Below are 18,922 nucleotides of genomic sequence, written 5' to 3'. Positions count from 1 at the left end.
ACTAACCCCCATGTAGCCACGCTTGACCCGGACAAGGAAAGGCGCACTTGCCGTCTTGGCACCAAAATGCCGCGCTGCAGTTCCGCCTACGCTTGGTCACACTCCCCGCAACATGACGGCATGCTTGTTCGGCCACGCTAGAAGCATGTACCAGTCCCCAGGCCCTGGGCTTCTCTCGCATCCGATTTCGTTGCCGGCGCGCACTACACTCCCGAGTTGTCTTGCCATGACTACACGCGGCCGTATGGTGGCCGACACTAGCCTTGGTCCGTGACTGATGGCGTCGTCAATTGATCGTCTCTTAAAGAGTCGGCTGGGGTCGTTGTTTTTAGTGGTTTGGTTAATATACTTCATATCTTTTAAACACACTCCTAGCCTTGCTTTCCTATACAACAGAGGTATACCAACATCTCGGTGTAGCTAAGAGCGAAGGTATTCCTTGACATCGATCATCGAGTGTGGGGCCCTTTCCGTATTCCCGGATTCGCTCACGTCTCAACTATATCCCGCTTGAGAATCCCACTGGATTGAAGTAATAGCAATGGCGGTGGAAAACTACGACGTCGTTATCGTTGGCGCAGGACCTGTTGGTCTCTGTCTTTCAACGTGTCTGGCGAGATGGGGTTACAAGATCAAGCATATCGACAATCGACCGGAACCGACCGCCACTGGACGGGCGGACGGAATCCAGCCGCGTTCCTTGGATCTACTCCGGAATATGGGCCTCAAGCGCAAGATTATGGAGTACGAACCTGCAAAGGTTTATGAGGTGGCTTTTTGGGACCCGGCGCAGAAGGGCATTCACAGGACAGGTACTTGGGCTAGTTGTCCCAAGTTCATCGATGCACGGTACCCTTTTACTACGCTTCTCCACCAGGGCTTGATTGAGCGGACGTTCATTTCGGATATTGAGAAGAACGGCAGTGGTATCCAGAGACCCTGGACAATCAAGGGGTTCAAGAATGATGGCAAGGATCCGACATACCCTGTTGAGGTCAACCTGGCGCATGTTGATGGCACAATGGAGGAGACTGTACGCGCAAAGTACTTGTTCAGTGGTGAGGGAGCAAGGAGTTTTGTAAGGGACCAGCTGGGTGTCAAGATGATCTACAAAGATCCTATTGCGCATGTTTGGGGTGTCATGGATGGAGTTGTCAGAACAAACTTCCCAGACATCAAGGTATGTTTGATCCGCTAATCTGTTTTTCTACTGAATACTGATCTCGGTGCAGATGAAATGCACAATCCACTCAGACAACGGCTCCATTATGATCATCCCACGCGAGAACAACATGGTCCGCTTGTACATTCAAGTCGCGTCTTCTACAGATAAAGACTGGGACCCACGGAAGCAGGCTACTGCAGAAGACGTTCAAGCGCGTGCCAAAAAGATTTTCGAACCATACACCATCTCCTGGGATCGCGTGGAATGGTACTCGGTCTACCCGATTGGACAAGGTATTGCTGAGCGCTACACACTCGACGAGCGCGTCTTCATGGGTGGTGATGCCTGTCATACCCACAGCCCCAAGGCCGGCCAGGGTATGAACACAGCCTTCTTAGATGCAGTAAACTTTGCATGGAAGATTCACCACGTAGAGAGCGGCTGGGCACCACGATCCCTTCTGTCGACATATGAGTCCGAACGCAAACTCATTGCTGAAACTCTCCTCGACTTTGACGCCCGATACGCAAAGCTCTTCTCCACCCGGATACCCTCAGCTGGTGAAGTCGCTGGTGCATCAGCAAAAGAAGCCGCCGAAGACAATGAGTTCATCAAGACATTCAAAGCCAGCTGCGAATTCACCAGTGGTTATGGCGTAGCATATAAACCCAACATGGTAAACTGGGGCCCAGAACACCCCGCACAGCACCCCCTCATCCTGTCGTACGAAAAGGGCACAACCCAACGAACAGGCAGAATCATGACACCGGCAACCGTCACACGTGTCGTAGACGCCAACGTCGTACATCTTGAACAAGAAATTCCCATGAACGGCTCCTATCGCATGTTCATCTTCGGCGGTACCTTGGACAAGAGCGCAACAGCACTCAAAGACCTGGCAACACAAATGTCATCCCCAACATCCTTCTTCAGCACGTTCCTCCACCGCGACCTCAAGGAGAAGGATCGCTACCACGAAAAACACAACCCACATACCGATTTCCTTTCTCTGGCTCTTGTCTTTTCGCAGCCCCGCTCAAGTATTCACATCGATGAGCAGTTGCCTCAGCCATTCAACCGCTATGCTGACCATGTTTATGCGGACGACGTCTGGGACCAGAGGGTGCCGGATGCGAAGGCTGCGGCGCATGCTAAGATGGGGCTTGACGAGGAGAGGGGAGGCGTCGTTGTTGTCAGACCAGACGGGTATGTCGGTGTTGTCGTTAAGCTGGAGGAAGGGAAGGGGACGTGTGATGCATTGGATGCGTGGTTCTCGGGGGTTACAGGGAAGAAACTTGGGGGTGAGCGGGCGAGTCTATAGACGGAGCGTTTTCCAGTCGTGAAGACACTTTTGGGGCTTGCATAGCGTGGCTTTAATTTCTCTACATGAATATATGAATCCGTTCAATCGAAAACAATTTCATGATATTTGACGATGTCATTGGAGCGCTCTTGCCCGATGAATGAAGTGACTTCATCGTGCACGGACGTATCGCGAAGGAAGGCGCGTCGTTGAAAGCTAAACCAGAAACTCTCATCAATGTTCGTCTCTGGCTAGGCACAGATCTGCTTACAGCTCAGAAGTTGCGCCGCCATATATCTCAGTCTAATTCTATCAGCGCCTAACGCGACTCGTTCTGAGACACCCAATGCCTAGGTAGGGAAAAGGCCGTACAACTCCTTGGTTAAGGGATGTAAGAACTAAGAAGCATTGGTACGCCCACCGATGATGACGCGCCGTTGCGGGGATTACTTATTGGCTCAGAGCGATGCGACAACAAGTCTTCGCTCACACCGGCAGCAAGGCTGAACTTTAGGATGCAGTAGCTTTCTTGAAGAGATTGTCTGGGCGGGTCTCTATGGAGTAAAATAGTGCGGCCAATATCCTGGAGGCCTAATTACCAGCGCGATGTGCTACCTGTGGATGTAAGCTGACAGCAAGAGGCATACAAGTGTACATGATCTTGAACACCCTCCCCCTCCTCAAATCGTTTCTTTTTCACATGAGCCGGTTGCTATCGAGCTCTCAGTAAAAAGATCATGGCGCAAAGGTCATTGTACGTTGCAGGCCTTGTGCCACTGCTATTCGCAGTGTTCTACTTCCAACTCGGCAACCTCTCAAACTTTTACAACTATGCTCTTCAAGCGTTGCAGACACCGTCCGCAAGTGTTGCACGTCAAGCTCCAACGACTGGAAAACCACCCATCATCATGGCGGCAACCCCCGCCTTCAGCCACATGGAAAAGATCACGACGATCACCGAAGGTCTCATCTCACTCGGCTACCCCGTAAACTTCATCACTGGACCAGACTTCAAAGACACGATTGAAGCAATGGGCGCAACATATATCTCCATCGAAGGTCAGGGAAACTTCATCCTGTCCGAAGAAGACCTAGCAACGTTCGTCAGCCTGCAAGGCAACGAGCTCGAAGTCTTCGCTACGACAGCTATCTTCATCAAGACCATTCCTAGACATTACCGCACGCTGCAACGAACCTTCCAAGAGTTCCGTGACCAATACGGCGAGAAAGAGAAGATGATTTACATCTTCGACTTCACGTTCGGTGGCTCATACCCTGTCGCCTACGGCGCACCTGGCATTCGTCCTGACGCAGCGATTGCTATAGGTCTGGCGCCATACGTGGCGGCTAGTAACGATACGTTCCCTTTTCGTTCGGGAAAGCACCCAGATACAAGTCCAGAGAGTAAGAGGATCCATTTTGAAGCGCAGCAGGCGCAGAACAGGGATCATCCTATCGATACTCCTGTCAATGAGGCTGCTAATGCCATGCTCCGGCAGATGAATGCGACGAGAGATCTGCCAGGCTTCAACGAGATGGCGGCTTCTGGGTCAGATATATTTCTTCAATACGGCGTTCCGGCTTTCGAATATGAACGCAGTGACTGGCGACCGAACCTTAAGTTCATGGGTGCACCCGTATCCGTGGGAATCGCAGACCACACGCTCCCGGAGTGGTGGAACGATGTGCTTGAGGCAAAGGCAGCTGGAAAGAAGATTGTTGCTGTGTCTTCCAGCAGTGTGGTCTTCGATACGAGTGTGCTTATCAAACCAGCTTTGGAAGCATTCGGTGGTAGGGATGATGTATTCGTCATTGCTACGTTGGTTACGTCGGATGTCGAAACGCTTGACTTCGAGATCCCAGAGAATACTAGAGTTGCAAAGTTCATTCCTCTGGACTTGGCTCTGCCTTACGTATGTATACCTGTGGTATAAGTGGGGCTTGCATTCATTGTTGCTAACGTCAAACAAGGTAACTGTGCTAGTTACGAATGGTGGATACGGCACTGTTCAACAATCACTCCGTGCTGGTGTGCCTATGATTATCTCTGGAATTGGACAGGACAAATTGCATACCGGAGCTCTCATCAACTACAAGGGCTTTGGCATATACAATGCTTTACCTCAGGTGACTGCTGAACTCTTGATTGAGTCTTTCGATAAGATGATGGGTAATGCAACATATCAGTACGTTCCTTTTCTTCCTCTTGCTCCAAGGCCGCACGACAAGCTATAAAGCTAACAAACCACAGTGAGAGACTTAATGTCGTGAAAGAGGACTACGCGAAATACAATGCGGTGGAAATTGTGGATGAGACGATCAGACAGGTACTCAACGGTGAAGTGGACATCTTGCTATGAATGCTGGATCCAGCGATGTACTAGCATCGGTTGTGGTATGTTCACGAAGTCAGTCGTCAGGTAATCAAGTTTGGATACAGATAGCTCTATAGCGAATATCGTGATTAGACACCTCCTATGCACGACCACGTCGTATCGCAAATGCCCTAGCTCACCGTTTCACTCATCTTTGCATCACTCAATTCTGCAGCCTCACCAAAAAGACCTACATTGAGCTAGGATGAATCGCTTGCCACACGTTTCGTACACTCAGTGTCACAGGAATCATCGGCCTCAGATATGTGGTCTCTCGCTCGTGATAGTGACGATGAAGGTCAACATGTGGTGTACTCGAGCTCCGACAAATGTGTCAAATTTTGTTGGTTTCCATATGCAGCTTCCATCTCATGTATAGTTAGTTTGTCGTTCGTCACATTCCTTTGTTCATTCACCTATATTAAGTGCATCTACTTCACGTACGATAGATAACCCAATCAATCTCATCTGGTCTATCACCTGCTCTGTTCCAAGAACATTGATGCGTTGAATGACACATGGAAGAAGCTGGGTGCTCTGAGAACGTATTGCTAGTAGAGACGACGGTACGGCTGCTGTAGGAGGTAGAATGTTACCGTCGTTGCTGGTTACGAGGCCCCTAACTGCATTCAACATCCAGTTTTCTTGCTCACGAAGGAGAGATTGGAAAGCCAAAAACAAAGATGTCCACTGCCGTAGCACTCTCACCGTACGAACTTCCTGCTGAAGCAGGACGGTCTAAAAAAGCGTCGTCATCACCAGCAGCGTGTCACACCCATCGCCTGCAACCAGAAGGCAAAAACAATGTCCCCTGCCAGACTCGAACTGGCGGCCTTGGGATATCTGCTGTATTCTAGCAGTCATATATGAGGATATGAGACCCACGTGATAACCAACTACACCAAGGAGACTTTTTCAATCTTTTCAAGTTGAGCTCGAAAGAGAGGTGATTGATGACTAATTTTGTGTAAAGAAAATACTTGACGTTGAGAGATTTAGGGGCAAATTGAGTTGGCGGTGTTCCCGGTCAAGCAAAATGTTTGCGGGTGGGTACTGGCCACGGTGTATCAGTCCGTTGGTCCGTTGTTTAGATGTGGGTACTCGCTACGTCGAGTTTGCTCCGGTCGGGAACAAAAACTCCTAGCATTCTACCAATGAAAAGACTGAAAATTGGAGCAAAGAAGAAGTAGTCGTTCGCAGTGTTTCCAGTGGTTGAGTGGCCACTAGAACAATGCGCGTGAGCCTGTAGAGGGGTACAGAATTCAAGTCCGCTTAGAAGTCCACTTTCTGTACCCGTTTCATGCAGCAAAAAGCTACGTCGCTGGCCAGTCGTCCTAGACAACAGGAGCCCGCCCTGGCAAAAAGAATGGTCACTACGAGGGTCGAACTCGCGACCTTGGCGTCGTCTCGGAAATGAGTTCCTATTAGCACCACGCTCTAACCAACTGAGCTAAGCGACCGATGTTTGGTTATTTTCGATGGAAGAAAGCCAACTTGAACAATTCATGAAGAGAGAGCCAACGAGCATTGCTTCAGGTCGTGAACTGCTTATAGCATATCTAGCTGAGCTTGTTAGCCTTGGATGAGAGAAGTATGGCGGGGTGAAAATTCTGGTTCGGACTTCTCGGACGGATCATGGTGGGGCAGCGGCAAGCCTGCAAGATTCGGAAGCAGACCTGGTCAGTCTGACATAATCGTGGCGCTCACATTTGCTAGTCGAGGTAGATATGATGTACTCATACTTTGACAGAGTAGAGAAGTTGTGTTCAAGTAAGGGGCTCGATTGTCGAGCCATGGGTATCTCAGATTGTAAACCAAGCCAACGCCAGCGCTATGCAAATGTAAATCTCGGCTATGGCGCGCAGTCGCAACGTGGTTAAAAATGTTCAACAGGGCCTTCTGACAGATGTCGTGCCTGGTAGTCGCCCGCTTGTAGCGTGGAGGGAGAGCGTCGACAGATGGCGCCGGGGCGCAGTGCCGCAAACTCGCTTCTGGACCTCCTGAACAAGTCAAGAGCAAATGCCAGATGTTAATCGTTAGTCGTCAGTCATCGTCGTCAGCCGCCTAGCTGTCCCAAATACTTCTCAACCTCGTCGTTGCCGTAGAACATCCTTTGCAGCTTGTCGTCTCTCTTCTTCTGGGCTTGTGCCAATTTCCTCACCTTGCCAGCGTCAAGCCTGCCTTCCCTGACGTCTGCGCGGCTTGCGCCACCCAATGCCTTTCTTTGGGTGTGCTCTTTCTTGTCTATTCCCAAGCCTAGCTTGTCTCGCTTCTCCTTGGGTACCAGCGGAAAGAGCATGCCCTGGCCACTGGTGCCCAAGCCTTGCCGTGCATCGACATCGTAGCCGTGCTTCTCCATATACTTGAGTCCCATTCTCGTTCGATCAATTGCGGAGGGTATGGGCGCTCGTGGTAGTGCTGCTTGGTGTGCAGGGCTCAGGTAGTGTATTCGCTGGTCCGTCTCTTTGACAGGCTCACCACATATGCCGCATCGAGGGAAGGCGTCGGGTTCTGGCTGTGGCTGGCCATTCGGGAACATTATCGCGAGGTACTTCTCCGCCATAGTCTTGCGGTTTGTGGATGTCGTCGTTGGTTGAACTTCTGGGGCTGAAGACACAAACTTGATTGGATTCTTCCAGAGGCCACGTCCAAAAGCGCGTTGCTCGACAAAAGGCTTTGTTGAGACATTGGGGTCCTCTTCTTGAAGCTCGTCCTCGTGGAGCTCATCCGCAGTTGTTGGCGTTGCAGCAGGAGCGGTCATGGTGACGCGTCTGGCAAGGAGAAGCCGTCGTAGGTTAGGTTTTCCAGTGGTGAAAGGAACGACGCCGCTATGCAAAGAAGCTGAGGTGAAGAGTGAAATCTGGGTGGTGAAGCGAGGCGGCAATCCTCGACGCGCAATCACATGCTATGACGCCACGTGGATCCCTCCCCTTAGCGAGCCACCATCGACCCGCGTTCCTGCACATCTTCCGCTTCCCGTCACGCCGTCTCACCAACAACCAAAATGCCGGTTAACATTCTCGCTACGGCCTTTGACCAGGGTCTGGACTCCATTCCGTACGGCTGGACCGTCCTGAAGTTCGTTTCTGTTTGTGCAGTCCTGTATATCTTGAAATGGTACTTCAATGGCGCGGTCAACGGATCGGAGAGGAATATGCATTCCAAGGTGGTTATGGTAACGGTAAGCTTTTGCTTGATAGAGGCACGAGACAAGTGTGCTGACAATCAGAAAGGGAGGAACATCCGGCATAGGCGCTGAAGTGGTCAGGGAGCTGGCAACTCGTGGTGCACAGATCGTTCTCCTGGTTCGACAACCACTCGTCGACCCCTTCTTCGTCGACTACATCGAAGACCTCCGAACCCAAACCGGCAATGAGCTTATCACCGCCGAGCACGTTGACCTTGAGAATCTACACAGCATACGTCAGTTTGCAACTAAGTGGGTGGACAATGCTCCGCCGCGACGCTTAGACACAATCATCCTCTGCGCGAACACAATGACACCATCAGGAGGGAAACCGACGCAGACGGAAGATGGGCTGGAGTCGACTTGGGGACTCAACTACATGGCCAACTTCCACTTGTTGAGCATACTCAGTCCCGCACTTCGAGCTCAACCTCCTGACCGAGACGTCCGCATCATCTTCGGTACATGTCCGGCATACGTGGGAGGAAAGTTGCCAGGTGCTGATGCAAACTCGAAGAAAGCCGGAAAGAGCGATCCTGGACAGCTTGACTTTACCCCGTCCACCGTATACGCAACCTCCAAACTCGCCCTCATGACCTTCGCCGTAGCCTTCCAGAAGCATCTCACAAATTATGTCCGACCCGACAAGAAGCCCATGAATGCACGTGTTATCATGGTCGATCCGGGCTGGACACGAACACCAGGTATGCGACGATACCTCACTTTTGGCTCGCTGTGGGGGCTGGCGATATACCTCTTTACGTGGCCGCTGTGGTGGCTCGTACTGAAGAGCCCCGACCAAGGTGCGCAAACCTTCTTGTACGCGGCTATGGAGGCACAATGGGGTCGGGGAGAAGGAGCATACTTCCTCAAGGAATGTAGGAGATCCATCTGGACAAGGAAGGAGATCGATGATGAACAGCTACAGAAGAAGCTATGGGAGAGCAGCGAGAAGACCATCGAGATCCTTGAGAAAGAGAGCGCGAAGAGAAGGGCGGCGGAAAAGAAGCAGAAGGAGAAGTCCGAGGGCAAGACCACTGCGAAGGAGACCAATGGAGAGGCCAAACAACGAAAGTAGGGGCCAGCAGCATCGTGTTCGTCAGGCTCTAGACGCCGTTAAAGCCATGCATTACAACAACCCTGACGCTGTCGTGTGACGTCTAACAAGATCTCAGAAGGGCCAGCTGGAATCCACTAGAAAGAGTACGATTCCATGGTACCGTCCAAGTTTGCTCATAAACAGCAGGGCAATCCGTGGTGGTATATCTTGAACACCTCTGTCAACCAAGACTGGCAACTACATCCAGCCATGTCCAGTTTTAGAAAGTTGTTTCCTGAAAACTTGTTTCCTAACAGACCATACCTTCCAGCCGAGATAGTGCTCCGCATCGTCACCGATCCATGTCTTGAATACTGCGACTTGTTCCGCCTCTCATGCGTGAACAGGAACTGGCGTTCATCTCTGATACCCCAGAAACCCAGGCGTTGATGTTCCTGTCAAGCAGCAGGAATGCGCCCATCCTACCATCCTCACTTCAGTCAGACCCAGTGATAATCATCGATCAGCCTTATCTCCCGCGTGGATGGGAAGCCGAGCCCCAGGAGTCTGGTCAGTCGGTTCCAAGAGTCTATCTGTCAGATTTGAGAGGCGATCCATGGGATCGTGTGAAGCTACATCCATGGCTCGAAGAGTTCCTCGTCTGTCCCATTATCGGTTTCCAACTCGGTCAAAGACACCCAGATCAACCGAACGTCAGCTACCAGCTGCTAAACCACTGTTACAAAGAATGCTTCCGGAGACTTGGTGCAACGTGGCGCGAAATGTTCGTCACCCAGCCTCCACTCCAGCGCTTGATTCTTAAAGTGAAAACTTACAGCTGCTGCGCTAAACCTTTGAGATGTAAATCATACTACTCTCAGTTTACATTGCAGAGCCCGAAAGGGGTAACGCTCGGAGACGTCATTTTCGCTATTGTGCAGACCCGGCTTCCACACAACGCCGGTCTCGTAGAGAATGATGGCAAATGTTTCGACTTTCTGACCAAGTGCTATTGTTGGCATTACACTAGACTCGGAGAAGGTGAGCATTGCCCGGAGGCGATTCGAGCTAAAGCGGGAAGGCAAAAGGCGCTGGCTGGGAGACATACAGGATAGAGTTCGGAAGAAGGGTACTCGAAGATATATCTGCAAAGACTTGCAACTAGTTGCTTTGAGACCACATCAGGAGACAGTTGCTTTCTGAGGCGTACGCAGTTACTACAGTCACTGTACTATCATATCAAATCTACCAAGTGAAAATACTATAGCGAGTCGGTTGAAGCTAGTGCTTCAGCCTGTATTCACCATCGGCAGCATTCCGCATGCTAACACACAATGCTCATTTATTCTCCCTCCTCTTTTGTACTCAACCCTTTTTCCCTTCTTGTCTTTCTTTCCCTAGTCTCACTGCGACCGACATACGAGTTATAGAACTCAGAACCATGCCATTTCCATCAAGTGTCCTACGACAGGTATCAGTCATGAAGCCCTACACTCGCAGCGCGCAGCCTCAACGATTTCGCACTTTGTTCGACACTCCAATTGAATCTACTCCTATCCTACTGCCTCCGACGCCGACTGTACCTATCATCAACTGCCTTCCACACTACATGCTTAGTAAGGTCGCGAGATCCAGTATGCGGCCAGTGTTGCTTGCTGGGATACTTGCTGTTGGAGCCGGTATGACCGTGATTGCGGAGTCGGATGTGCTGGCTATGTCGAACACTCCCGAAGGTGTAGCGTGGTTCGAGAAGAACAAAGATCGATTAACGTTTACAAAATTTTATAGGAAGATGATTTTGGAGAAAGAGAATGGGAAGTGGGGGGCTAGAGTCGAGCGAGACGAGAACAAGTGAGCTCCCGACAGGATCCAGTAAGGCGTTGATTATGACCGTGAGTGACGGCAGTTATCACAAGTTCATGTTGGAGCAAATCTACTCATGGTCGCTTTTGAGTGTGCAGCTAAGGCACACAGTATTTATGTTTTGGTATCATCCTCCTTCACAGCATTAGGCGCCTCTGCAGTACTAGGCGCCTCCCCACTGCTTTTAGACTCTACCTTCATCCTAATAAACTCCTTCTTCATACTCTCAAACTCTTTGAATCCCTGGAAATATTTTCTTCGGAAGTCGTTCAACTCACTTGCTCTAGTACCTTTCTCATACTCTTTCTTAGCCATCTCAAACGCACCCTCAGGCACCTCCGAATCACGGCGCCGTCGATACGTCAGTAGTCTGCGTGACCACTTGTTGAAGGCCTGGACGCAGACTGATGTCAGTTCGAGACAGGGATGTGACGGTATAATCAGCTCGATGTCCTCGTCATTCGCAGTTGGCATCCACATGCTGATTCGACCATCTTCCACTAGCGTAGCGACTGCAAAGGCTAGTATGTCATCGAGCAGCGCGGTGAAGGAGTAAGGCCGCTTCGGGGGTATGTACCCGGGCTCCTTGAACTGGTCTTGGTGAGATTGCCTCTCGACGTCAAGAAGCGCTTGCCGGGATCCCAGAACCTTGAGTCCTTCTCGGATACCGTAAGGTGGGTCACAGACGATACCATCGAGATAGCCTGTCGTAATGCCTTTCTCAGGTGGCGGTATTCTCAGTGGTGTGTTTGTCAGATCAGAAACGAACGCGCCCAGATAACTTGACTCCATATCATACTGCTTGAAGTTGCCGACCACGTCATATTTTCCGGTCTGTCCCCTTCTTGCGCTTCCTCCAAGGCCGCGGATGGTGCGTCCGTCGATGTCACTCCCAAACACCACTGCTCCGAAGTGAGCGCATGCTATCGGGAAGCCGCCCGTGCCCATAAAAGGGTCATAAAACAACTTCCCGGGTGACACGTGTGCGATGTTAGCCGTCAACAGTGTGAGCTCGGCGTCCATGGATGTAGTGCTGATGTAATGCCTTTTCTTGAGGTCAAACGTCTTCTTGGCTTCATTGCGACATGACTCGGCAATAAAGCGGCCAAAGTAAAGGTACTTTGGGGTTTTACAGTTAAGATCGTAATCTTCAAAGACACGGAACGCGACATCTGGGTTTCGCATCTGTGGAGTCCCTTTGAAAGCCATGTACGAGAAACTGTCAATGATGTCGCGCTGTTCATCATTCGATCTACTCCCGCGATAGCCTTCTATCGTAAAACGGAAAGACGCGGTAATGTACTGGGGCCACCAGGACGTGGTCAGACTGCGGACGGAGTCGTGAAGGGCGTCGTATGTGGATCCTTGGCCCCATAGCTCGTATATACCCTGTGCTAGGATGCTCCGTGCGATGACTCTTCGTGCCGCAGCGTCTGACGGCAGATCGACAATGCAGTAGGGTGACTTTGTTCGTCAGAAATGCATGCTTTTGGACAGCGTGACGCGACACTGGCCTTTCTTTTTCGAGACGTGACCAAAACAAACAGTGGAGAAGACATGACGGACGAAGGCGAGGAAGGAGGAATGCGTGATAAGGAACGTGAACTTACATCTTCTTCATAGTTTACAAACTGTAGAGGCACTCCTGCAATGTCGGCTAGCGCTTGCAGTTCGACTTTTCGGAAAGTCTCGTGTGCTTGCGCAAGCCTAACGAGATACTGAGGCATGTTGTTGTTTGATAATGGAAATTTGAGACTAGCGGAACCCTTCTGTGTAAGACGCGTCTCAGTCAGGTATCGGCATGACAGGCGTCGATCACTCAGTCGTCGCTTTTATCGCTGGTAGTCCAAAGCAGAGGAGTCACGGACCAGGAAAATGGGGCAGAAAATGGTGGGTCAGGGTCTCAATTCTTCATTGGCTCCCGACGTCGCTAAAGTTTAGACTACAATCCTTCTCCCAACCTCCACTTTGCATTCTCGATCCGATCCTCAAGACAACTACAATCTGCAGGGTCCAACTAGTCTACCACACTGTCTCTACGCTTTCTTTCGATGAATTCCACGTCCGCTTGCGCCTCGGTCATGTTGCAAACAAGATTCTCCACTAACTCTTCCTTTGTTGTGAAGCCTTCGACCCACCAATCTCTGAACTTCATCAACTCACCAACCCATGCATCCCAGAGATACCATCGACCCTTGTCGTCTCGCAATATAAATTCGTCGCCCTTGGTTTCTTTGACTACCGGACAGAGGCCATCAATGTTGTAATCGTTCGCTACGTTTACTTCGTCTTTTGGATCGAAGCAAGCAGAAAGATATAACTTTTTTGGGTCGTTGGTCCATGATCGCTCAACATTTGAATCGTATTCTTCGTTGAGTTGAACGTATGGTATGCCTTGATCGTCGTATGTTTTTCCGTCGGTCGTTGTGCTGGGGATACCCCATAACCATTCTAAAATTGATGTGTACATCTTAACGCTGGTGTCGCAAAGAGTTTATGGTGGTACAGTGAGACCAGAGTCACTGTTAAGGAAGAGCTTTGGATGAGATATGATGGATGATAGGACTTGTAGTATGTGTAAAAAAATCACAACCGTGCGCAACATGCTGGTTTAATAAGGAAGCTGTCGCTCTACTGACGTATCTCGCGGATTACACGATGTACAGATTTATGATTACTTTTTTCAGGTACCAGATTTCGCGATACCTACGTGTCGACGCTACAACAGGGTAACAAGACGCTATCGCATATAGCTGCACGATAATCACAAAGTAAGCTCACCGCCGTCCAATCGTATCGCTTCTGATGTACTAGTGAAGAGGTAATTCCAAAAGTACAGTCCGCTTTTCTGGCAAGCGCTACCACCGGGTACACAGCCGTGTACTCAGGCCGCACTACCATGTGCCACGGGACCGGTCTGATGAAGATCAGAATCAGCAGCAGGGTCATCATCCGAGTAGACGGAGTCAGCCTCGAAGTCTCTCGTTCCGCACGCGACAAACTTCACTTCGCCTTCGTTGCATGACGTGGCTTTGGTGTCTTTTGACTTGATCACAAGACTTGTCATCGCACTCACGACGGAAGTACCGTCACCGCTCATCGTCTGTGAGGCTGGGTTGTGGTCGATACACTACCCAACGACGAGAATACACTATGCTTTTCAGTATATGAACGCAAGTTTGTCTTCAGTACTCCTTTGTCGGGAAATCGTTCGTAATGAATGACTGACCGACCAAAGAGAGGTGACATTGGGTCAGTCAAGGGATCAGTTCTTGACCCACTGAAGACATGATACTATCTCGTTCTTAGGATGATTCGGGATTGGATCGTCAGGTCTCTGGCACGTGGGAACCTATGGCTGTATTTGTGTGTACCTTTCCTGGGACCGATCTCAGACCTGTATAAGCCTTGAGACGTGTCATTCTGTGAGTGGAAGGATACCGCAATTGCTCCACAATAATTCCATGTGCTGAGGATCGTGTTCGACGCAGGTACGCAGTGGTGTGGCTAGTGATGGTCAGGAACGAAGCCAGTGACGAATGGGTTTGTTCATTCTAACGATGCACTTCAACGACGACATGTTCCGAACCCGAGCCAAAACGAACTTAGAATGGTTCAGTTTTTGTTGCGGTAAACTGTGAGGGGCCTGATAGGACTTCTTGCGGCTAGCTTTCATTGAAGTGCTCTGCAATGTCACCCACCACGTCAAGTGTGTACCATTGGGAAAAACGTAATTGATGTGCGTCAGAGAGAGAGGAAGGATCTGGTATCTTGTTGAACACATAGTTTCATCAAGCTCAAAGTGCTGCTAAGAAGCGCACTGACATTGCCCGCCTTCGATACTAGTACCACCCACGAAAACTACCTGCACCGAAGTGAATCTAGATTCGTTAGCAAAGTTACCTATGTTCATAACAACAGACTCACGCCGCAGTGGCTGCAAATATCTCAACAGGGCGGGCTGTTGTGAAGATAGTCAAGACCAAGGCAAATACTCCTGAGAACACAGCAATCATAGCGATCCTATGCCGAAGATTTTCTATGAAATACAGTGCGACAATGGCTGTAAATGGCAAGATGGCAGACAGCACAATAACCAGAGCTCGAGCGATTTTTCGTAAGATTCCAAGCTTGATGCGACTGACTAGCCTCTCTGATCCGACTATCGGTTCCTATTACAAATTTGTCAGTATGAAAGATCTCCTTGCAGACGTGAAGCTTACTACGAGAAGATCGTATATGATGTTGGGAAGGCGAGGTACTAAGCTCAGCTCTAGCCACTGTAAAAATTTGTCATCAGAAGACTTGTTTGACACAACGATAAGATCTGGCTGCTCCAATTCGTCATACGCTCGGCGTTCGCATCCTTTGAGGAAGTCTCTACCACCTTCATTGTGCTGTAACCAGTATCTCAACCATCTCGAATCGGAGACTTGGGCTCGATCCAGCTTTGAAACGCGGGCTTGTTGGAGCAAACAATCGTCTGCAGACGTATGAGTCGTGTAACAAATAGTGCAGGATAGATTTATATCATACTGTATTCCCTTAGCTTCTTTCTGATCTCAAGGATCTTGTCCCACTGCGCGCTGTCGGGCGCTTTCTTCATCTCCCATACACTTCTGGCGAAGTTCTTCGTGGTCGGGTCATTTCCATTCTCATCAACATGAGTGATAGCCTCGAGTTCTTGTTCTAAGCAAAGAAGTTCAGCCTGCATATACAGCAAGTTGCGGACGTTGAGCTCAGCGAACTGCTTGAAGATTCCTGACCATTCATTTAAATCTTGTGCTAACAGTTTTGCAAGTCCGGGATAACCATTTTGGATGCGCCCAGGTGTGATCTCGGTCATGGCAGGATTTTGTATGCAATAGTTTGGAGTCACAAGAAGGCACCTAAGGAAGGTATTTCGGCTTCCCTCGAGGTGCCAAGCACTGACTCAGCCTTGCAAGTAGCCATGCAGTCAGCAAGCTTGGTCAAGTGATACACTTTCAGACCAATGACTTTCCATTTTGATGATCACAATCCTATCTTTAGGATACTTCAGCCTTGGATGCTTCACGGACTTGCGCGATTTTGAGCTTACACTAACCTGTAAAGCCACAAAATCTACGACGATGGAGAATCCCACAGCTGGAAACAACTCGATCGACGAGAGCACTGCCCTCCAAGTGGTTGGCGTCAGAGGTAAGTATGGATGATCTGGTAGTAACACCTTGCAACGATTGACAGGGCTGCGAGAGATCCAAAGCCATCAGCGCAACGACAGAAATAGAGCCAGACAAGCAGAGCAAATACAAGGCGAAAGAGTAGAAAACCACTTGCTGCTACTGGTCCAAGTAAACCAACCACAACCGGTAAACCCACCGCAGCAAGTACACTACCACCAGAAGATCAACTATAATCACCAGATAAACTACAACCAGAATTTCAATTACGTTCAGCAACGGCAAGCACAAGTATGGTACCCACCAACAGGGTGGCAACGAGACCAGGTGACAGGTCAGTTTTATCGTGATTATTATGACTATAACGGTACGTTTTACATGGTTGAAGATGACGAGTCTTCTACTGATGTTTTGACCTTAGCCCAACTTTGGAGTAAAGATTGGTGGGATCCTCAACAGGGTAGGGCGTACCGCGTTGTGAGGGACTCGAATGGTCAGTGGTCTCTCCATTTAATCGGATAGACAGACAATCTGACAACTTAAAATGCCAGGGAATCAGCACAGTTCGTGGTTGTAGTCCGTTCTCTAAATGGTTCCGGTACTGCCATAGATTGTATTGGGCCTCATATGCAATGAGGGAGACCTTGGGCATGACTGAGCTTCAGTGGCTACCAAAGCATAATATTGTGTCTTCGATATCGTCTACTTCCCACCTTGGTTGAAGTTCATACTATATCCCCCGCTCTTCTCATCTTTCGTGAACTGGAAATTATCCGTGCTCAATCCAAACGGCTTCAGTATGCCATTACCAAGCTGTTTCAACTTGCCCATCATATCCGCCATCTCCGTATTCTTCGCCTCTTCCAACTGCTCCGGCAACTTCCTCAACGCTGCCTGTACGGCTTTCTGGTCCAGGCTCGAGAGCTGGTGAGGCGTCTTGGAGAGGGCTTGGTAGTCTTCCAGTGATCCTTGTAGAGACGCCCAGCCACCAACTTCATGGCGTGCTTTGGCGCGACGTAGGAGTGCTTTCGTGCGGAGTTTGTGGACGTCGTTTATCGTATGGCTGGTTCGAGTGAGGGCGTCGAGGTAGAGTTCGGTTGTATCGTCTATTTCAGCAATTGCGCCACCGCCTGTTACTTCTTTGTCCTCATTTTTCTGGGGTGGAGGATCTATCCGGTCCAACGCTTCCAGAGCTTGGGTCGCAGATTCTACGGCTTGCTTCCACTCTTCCAACTTTAGGTGGCAAGCTGCAATGTTGGAACGGAGGACGGCAATATCGTATTCAAGGTAAGAAGGGCATACTGCTAGCGCCTTTTCATAGCCTTGTATCGCGCCGTTGTATTCGCCGGATGTGAATGTTTTGTTCGCGGAAGCTTTCTCCGTGTTCGACTCGTCCAGCAGCTTTTTCTCTTCATCTGGCGGAAAGATTTCTGGTGTCGCGACTTCGGCTACGGCTGTACTTGATTTTACCGCCGTTTCGTCCTGTGATGCCATAGTCGCGTGTTCTACCAAAGTTTATGTGCGTGTGCGCGTGTGCAGAAAAGGTAGATCTGTTTCCGAAGTGACGTCTGTCGAGGTCCGATTAGCGTGCCTCGGCCACGTGGGGTAAACATCCAGGCAACCCCAACTTTCTACAATTCTCCATTGAATCTCTACAAGAATCTTCAATACCCAAGTTTCTACCTACATCTTTTTAAACAACTTCCAAGATGAGCTCTACGTATGTATCAACCCTGAAATCAACACAAGATTATACTAACTTTTATGTAGTACCACCCCACCACCCCGCATCCGGGCAGCGCTCTTCGACATGGATGGTAATGAAGCAACTACTATGGTTCCTTCCATGAGTTTTAACACATTCAGGTCTTTTAATCGACTCCGAAGACCTCTATAGCATTGTAACAAACACAATCCTCGAACGCTACGGCCGCCCTCCCCTGCCATGGTCCATAAAAGCACAGCTCCAAGGTCGCCCCGGCCCGCAGGCAGGCAAGATCTTCCATGAGTGGGCGCAACTTCCCATATCTCACGAGCAATTCTTGAAAGAGCAAAAAGAACTTCAGACGAACTTGTTCGAAAAATGTAAGCCATTGCCTGGTGTTGTGGACTTGCTGGCAGGATTAAAGAGCAGGGGCGTACACATGGCGCTCGCGACGAGCAGTCAAAAGGCCATGTTCGAAATCAAGACTGCGCGTATGAAGGATTTGTTTGATGGGAATTTCGAAAAGGAACATCAAGTGTTGGGTGATGACCCTAGGATACCTGCTGGACGAGGGAAACCCGCGCCGGACATCTACCTGTTAGCCCTATCTACGTTGAACAAGACGCTTGAGGAGCAGGGCCAGACACCCATAAAACCAGAAGAATGCCTTGTATTCGAAGACAGCGTGCCGGGCGTAGAGTCGGGAAGGAGAGCAGGTATGCAGGTGGTTTGGTGTCCGCATCCCGGGCTGCTTGAGGAGTATAAGGGGAGAGAGAAGGAGGTGTTGGCGGGATTGACGGGGGAACACAAGGAGGACGAGGAGGAGCAGTTGCAAAAGACTGAAGTCGACGTTGCGCAAGGCAAGAGAAGGGTTGGCATGCCAGGAGAGATCGACGATGGATGGGGAAGATTCCACAAGAGCCTAGAGGACTTCCCATATGATAGCTACGGTATGGGTACTAAGTCATGAGGCTTTAAGGAACGCCTATGTTGGTCTAAAAGACGGTGAAATAGAGATCTAACATACAAAGAAGATACCCAATAGATGATACAATCACCACATCAGACTGTCAAACATTCTGAAATTTGTTTCAGCCATGAAAACATGATTCGTATTCTTTTG

General features: G+C 49.8%; 9 protein-coding genes across 9 annotated transcripts; 5 read left to right on the top strand and 4 right to left on the bottom strand.

The window, feature by feature from the left end:
- Positions 1-96: 96 nt before the first annotated feature.
- On the bottom strand, positions 97-354 carry GT037_004996 (uncharacterized protein; the record flags this gene model as incomplete). Its single annotated transcript, XM_038930043.1, has 1 exon — positions 97-354. The coding sequence occupies one exon, from the start codon at positions 352-354 to the stop codon at positions 97-99; it is 258 nt and encodes an 85-aa protein (XP_038786993.1).
- Positions 355-541: 187 nt separating this feature from the next.
- GT037_004995 (phenol 2-monooxygenase) lies at positions 542-4,828 on the top strand (the record flags this gene model as incomplete). The annotated part of the gene is made up of 5 exons (XM_038930042.1): positions 542-1,180; positions 1,233-2,466; positions 3,174-4,381; positions 4,440-4,654; positions 4,720-4,828. 5 exons carry the CDS (start codon positions 542-544, stop codon positions 4,826-4,828), a joined length of 3,405 nt encoding a protein of 1,134 aa, XP_038786992.1.
- A 2,071-nt stretch (positions 4,829-6,899) lies between these two features.
- On the bottom strand, positions 6,900-7,604 carry GT037_004994 (uncharacterized protein; the record flags this gene model as incomplete). Its single annotated transcript, XM_038930041.1, has 1 exon — positions 6,900-7,604. One exon carries the CDS (start codon positions 7,602-7,604, stop codon positions 6,900-6,902), a length of 705 nt encoding a protein of 234 aa, XP_038786991.1.
- Positions 7,605-7,847: 243 nt separating this feature from the next.
- On the top strand, positions 7,848-9,108 carry GT037_004993 (oxidoreductase-like protein; the record flags this gene model as incomplete). The annotated part of the gene is made up of 2 exons (XM_038930040.1): positions 7,848-8,024; positions 8,077-9,108. 2 exons carry the CDS (start codon positions 7,848-7,850, stop codon positions 9,106-9,108), a joined length of 1,209 nt encoding a protein of 402 aa, XP_038786990.1.
- A 1,570-nt stretch (positions 9,109-10,678) lies between these two features.
- On the top strand, positions 10,679-10,924 carry GT037_004992 (uncharacterized protein; the record flags this gene model as incomplete). Its single annotated transcript, XM_038930039.1, has 1 exon — positions 10,679-10,924. One exon carries the CDS (start codon positions 10,679-10,681, stop codon positions 10,922-10,924), a length of 246 nt encoding a protein of 81 aa, XP_038786989.1.
- Positions 10,925-11,046: 122 nt separating this feature from the next.
- GT037_004991 (trna guanosine-2-o-methyltransferase trm11) lies at positions 11,047-15,778 on the bottom strand (the record flags this gene model as incomplete). The annotated part of the gene is made up of 8 exons (XM_038930038.1): positions 11,047-12,396; positions 12,543-12,701; positions 12,959-13,361; positions 14,538-14,702; positions 14,754-14,813; positions 14,860-15,104; positions 15,156-15,415; positions 15,469-15,778. The coding sequence occupies 8 exons, from the start codon at positions 15,776-15,778 to the stop codon at positions 11,047-11,049; spliced, it is 2,952 nt and encodes a 983-aa protein (XP_038786988.1).
- Positions 15,779-16,043: 265 nt separating this feature from the next.
- GT037_004990 (uncharacterized protein) lies at positions 16,044-16,616 on the top strand (the record flags this gene model as incomplete). Its single annotated transcript, XM_038930037.1, has 3 exons — positions 16,044-16,113; positions 16,159-16,461; positions 16,516-16,616. The coding sequence occupies 3 exons, from the start codon at positions 16,044-16,046 to the stop codon at positions 16,614-16,616; spliced, it is 474 nt and encodes a 157-aa protein (XP_038786987.1).
- A 180-nt stretch (positions 16,617-16,796) lies between these two features.
- GT037_004989 (uncharacterized protein) lies at positions 16,797-17,588 on the bottom strand (the record flags this gene model as incomplete). Its single annotated transcript, XM_038930036.1, has 1 exon — positions 16,797-17,588. The coding sequence occupies one exon, from the start codon at positions 17,586-17,588 to the stop codon at positions 16,797-16,799; it is 792 nt and encodes a 263-aa protein (XP_038786986.1).
- Positions 17,589-17,803: 215 nt separating this feature from the next.
- On the top strand, positions 17,804-18,769 carry GT037_004988 (had-like protein; the record flags this gene model as incomplete). The annotated part of the gene is made up of 3 exons (XM_038930035.1): positions 17,804-17,814; positions 17,865-17,911; positions 17,961-18,769. The coding sequence occupies 3 exons, from the start codon at positions 17,804-17,806 to the stop codon at positions 18,767-18,769; spliced, it is 867 nt and encodes a 288-aa protein (XP_038786985.1).
- Between the last annotated feature and the right edge of the window lie 153 nt (positions 18,770-18,922).

This window comes from Alternaria burnsii, assembly GCF_013036055.1.
Source record: "Alternaria burnsii strain CBS107.38 chromosome Unknown 740, whole genome shotgun sequence".
Lineage (NCBI taxonomy): Eukaryota > Fungi > Ascomycota > Dothideomycetes > Pleosporales > Pleosporaceae > Alternaria > Alternaria burnsii.
The sequence above is the reverse complement of the archived record's forward strand: the minus strand, read 5'-3'. Positions and strand labels throughout refer to the sequence as shown.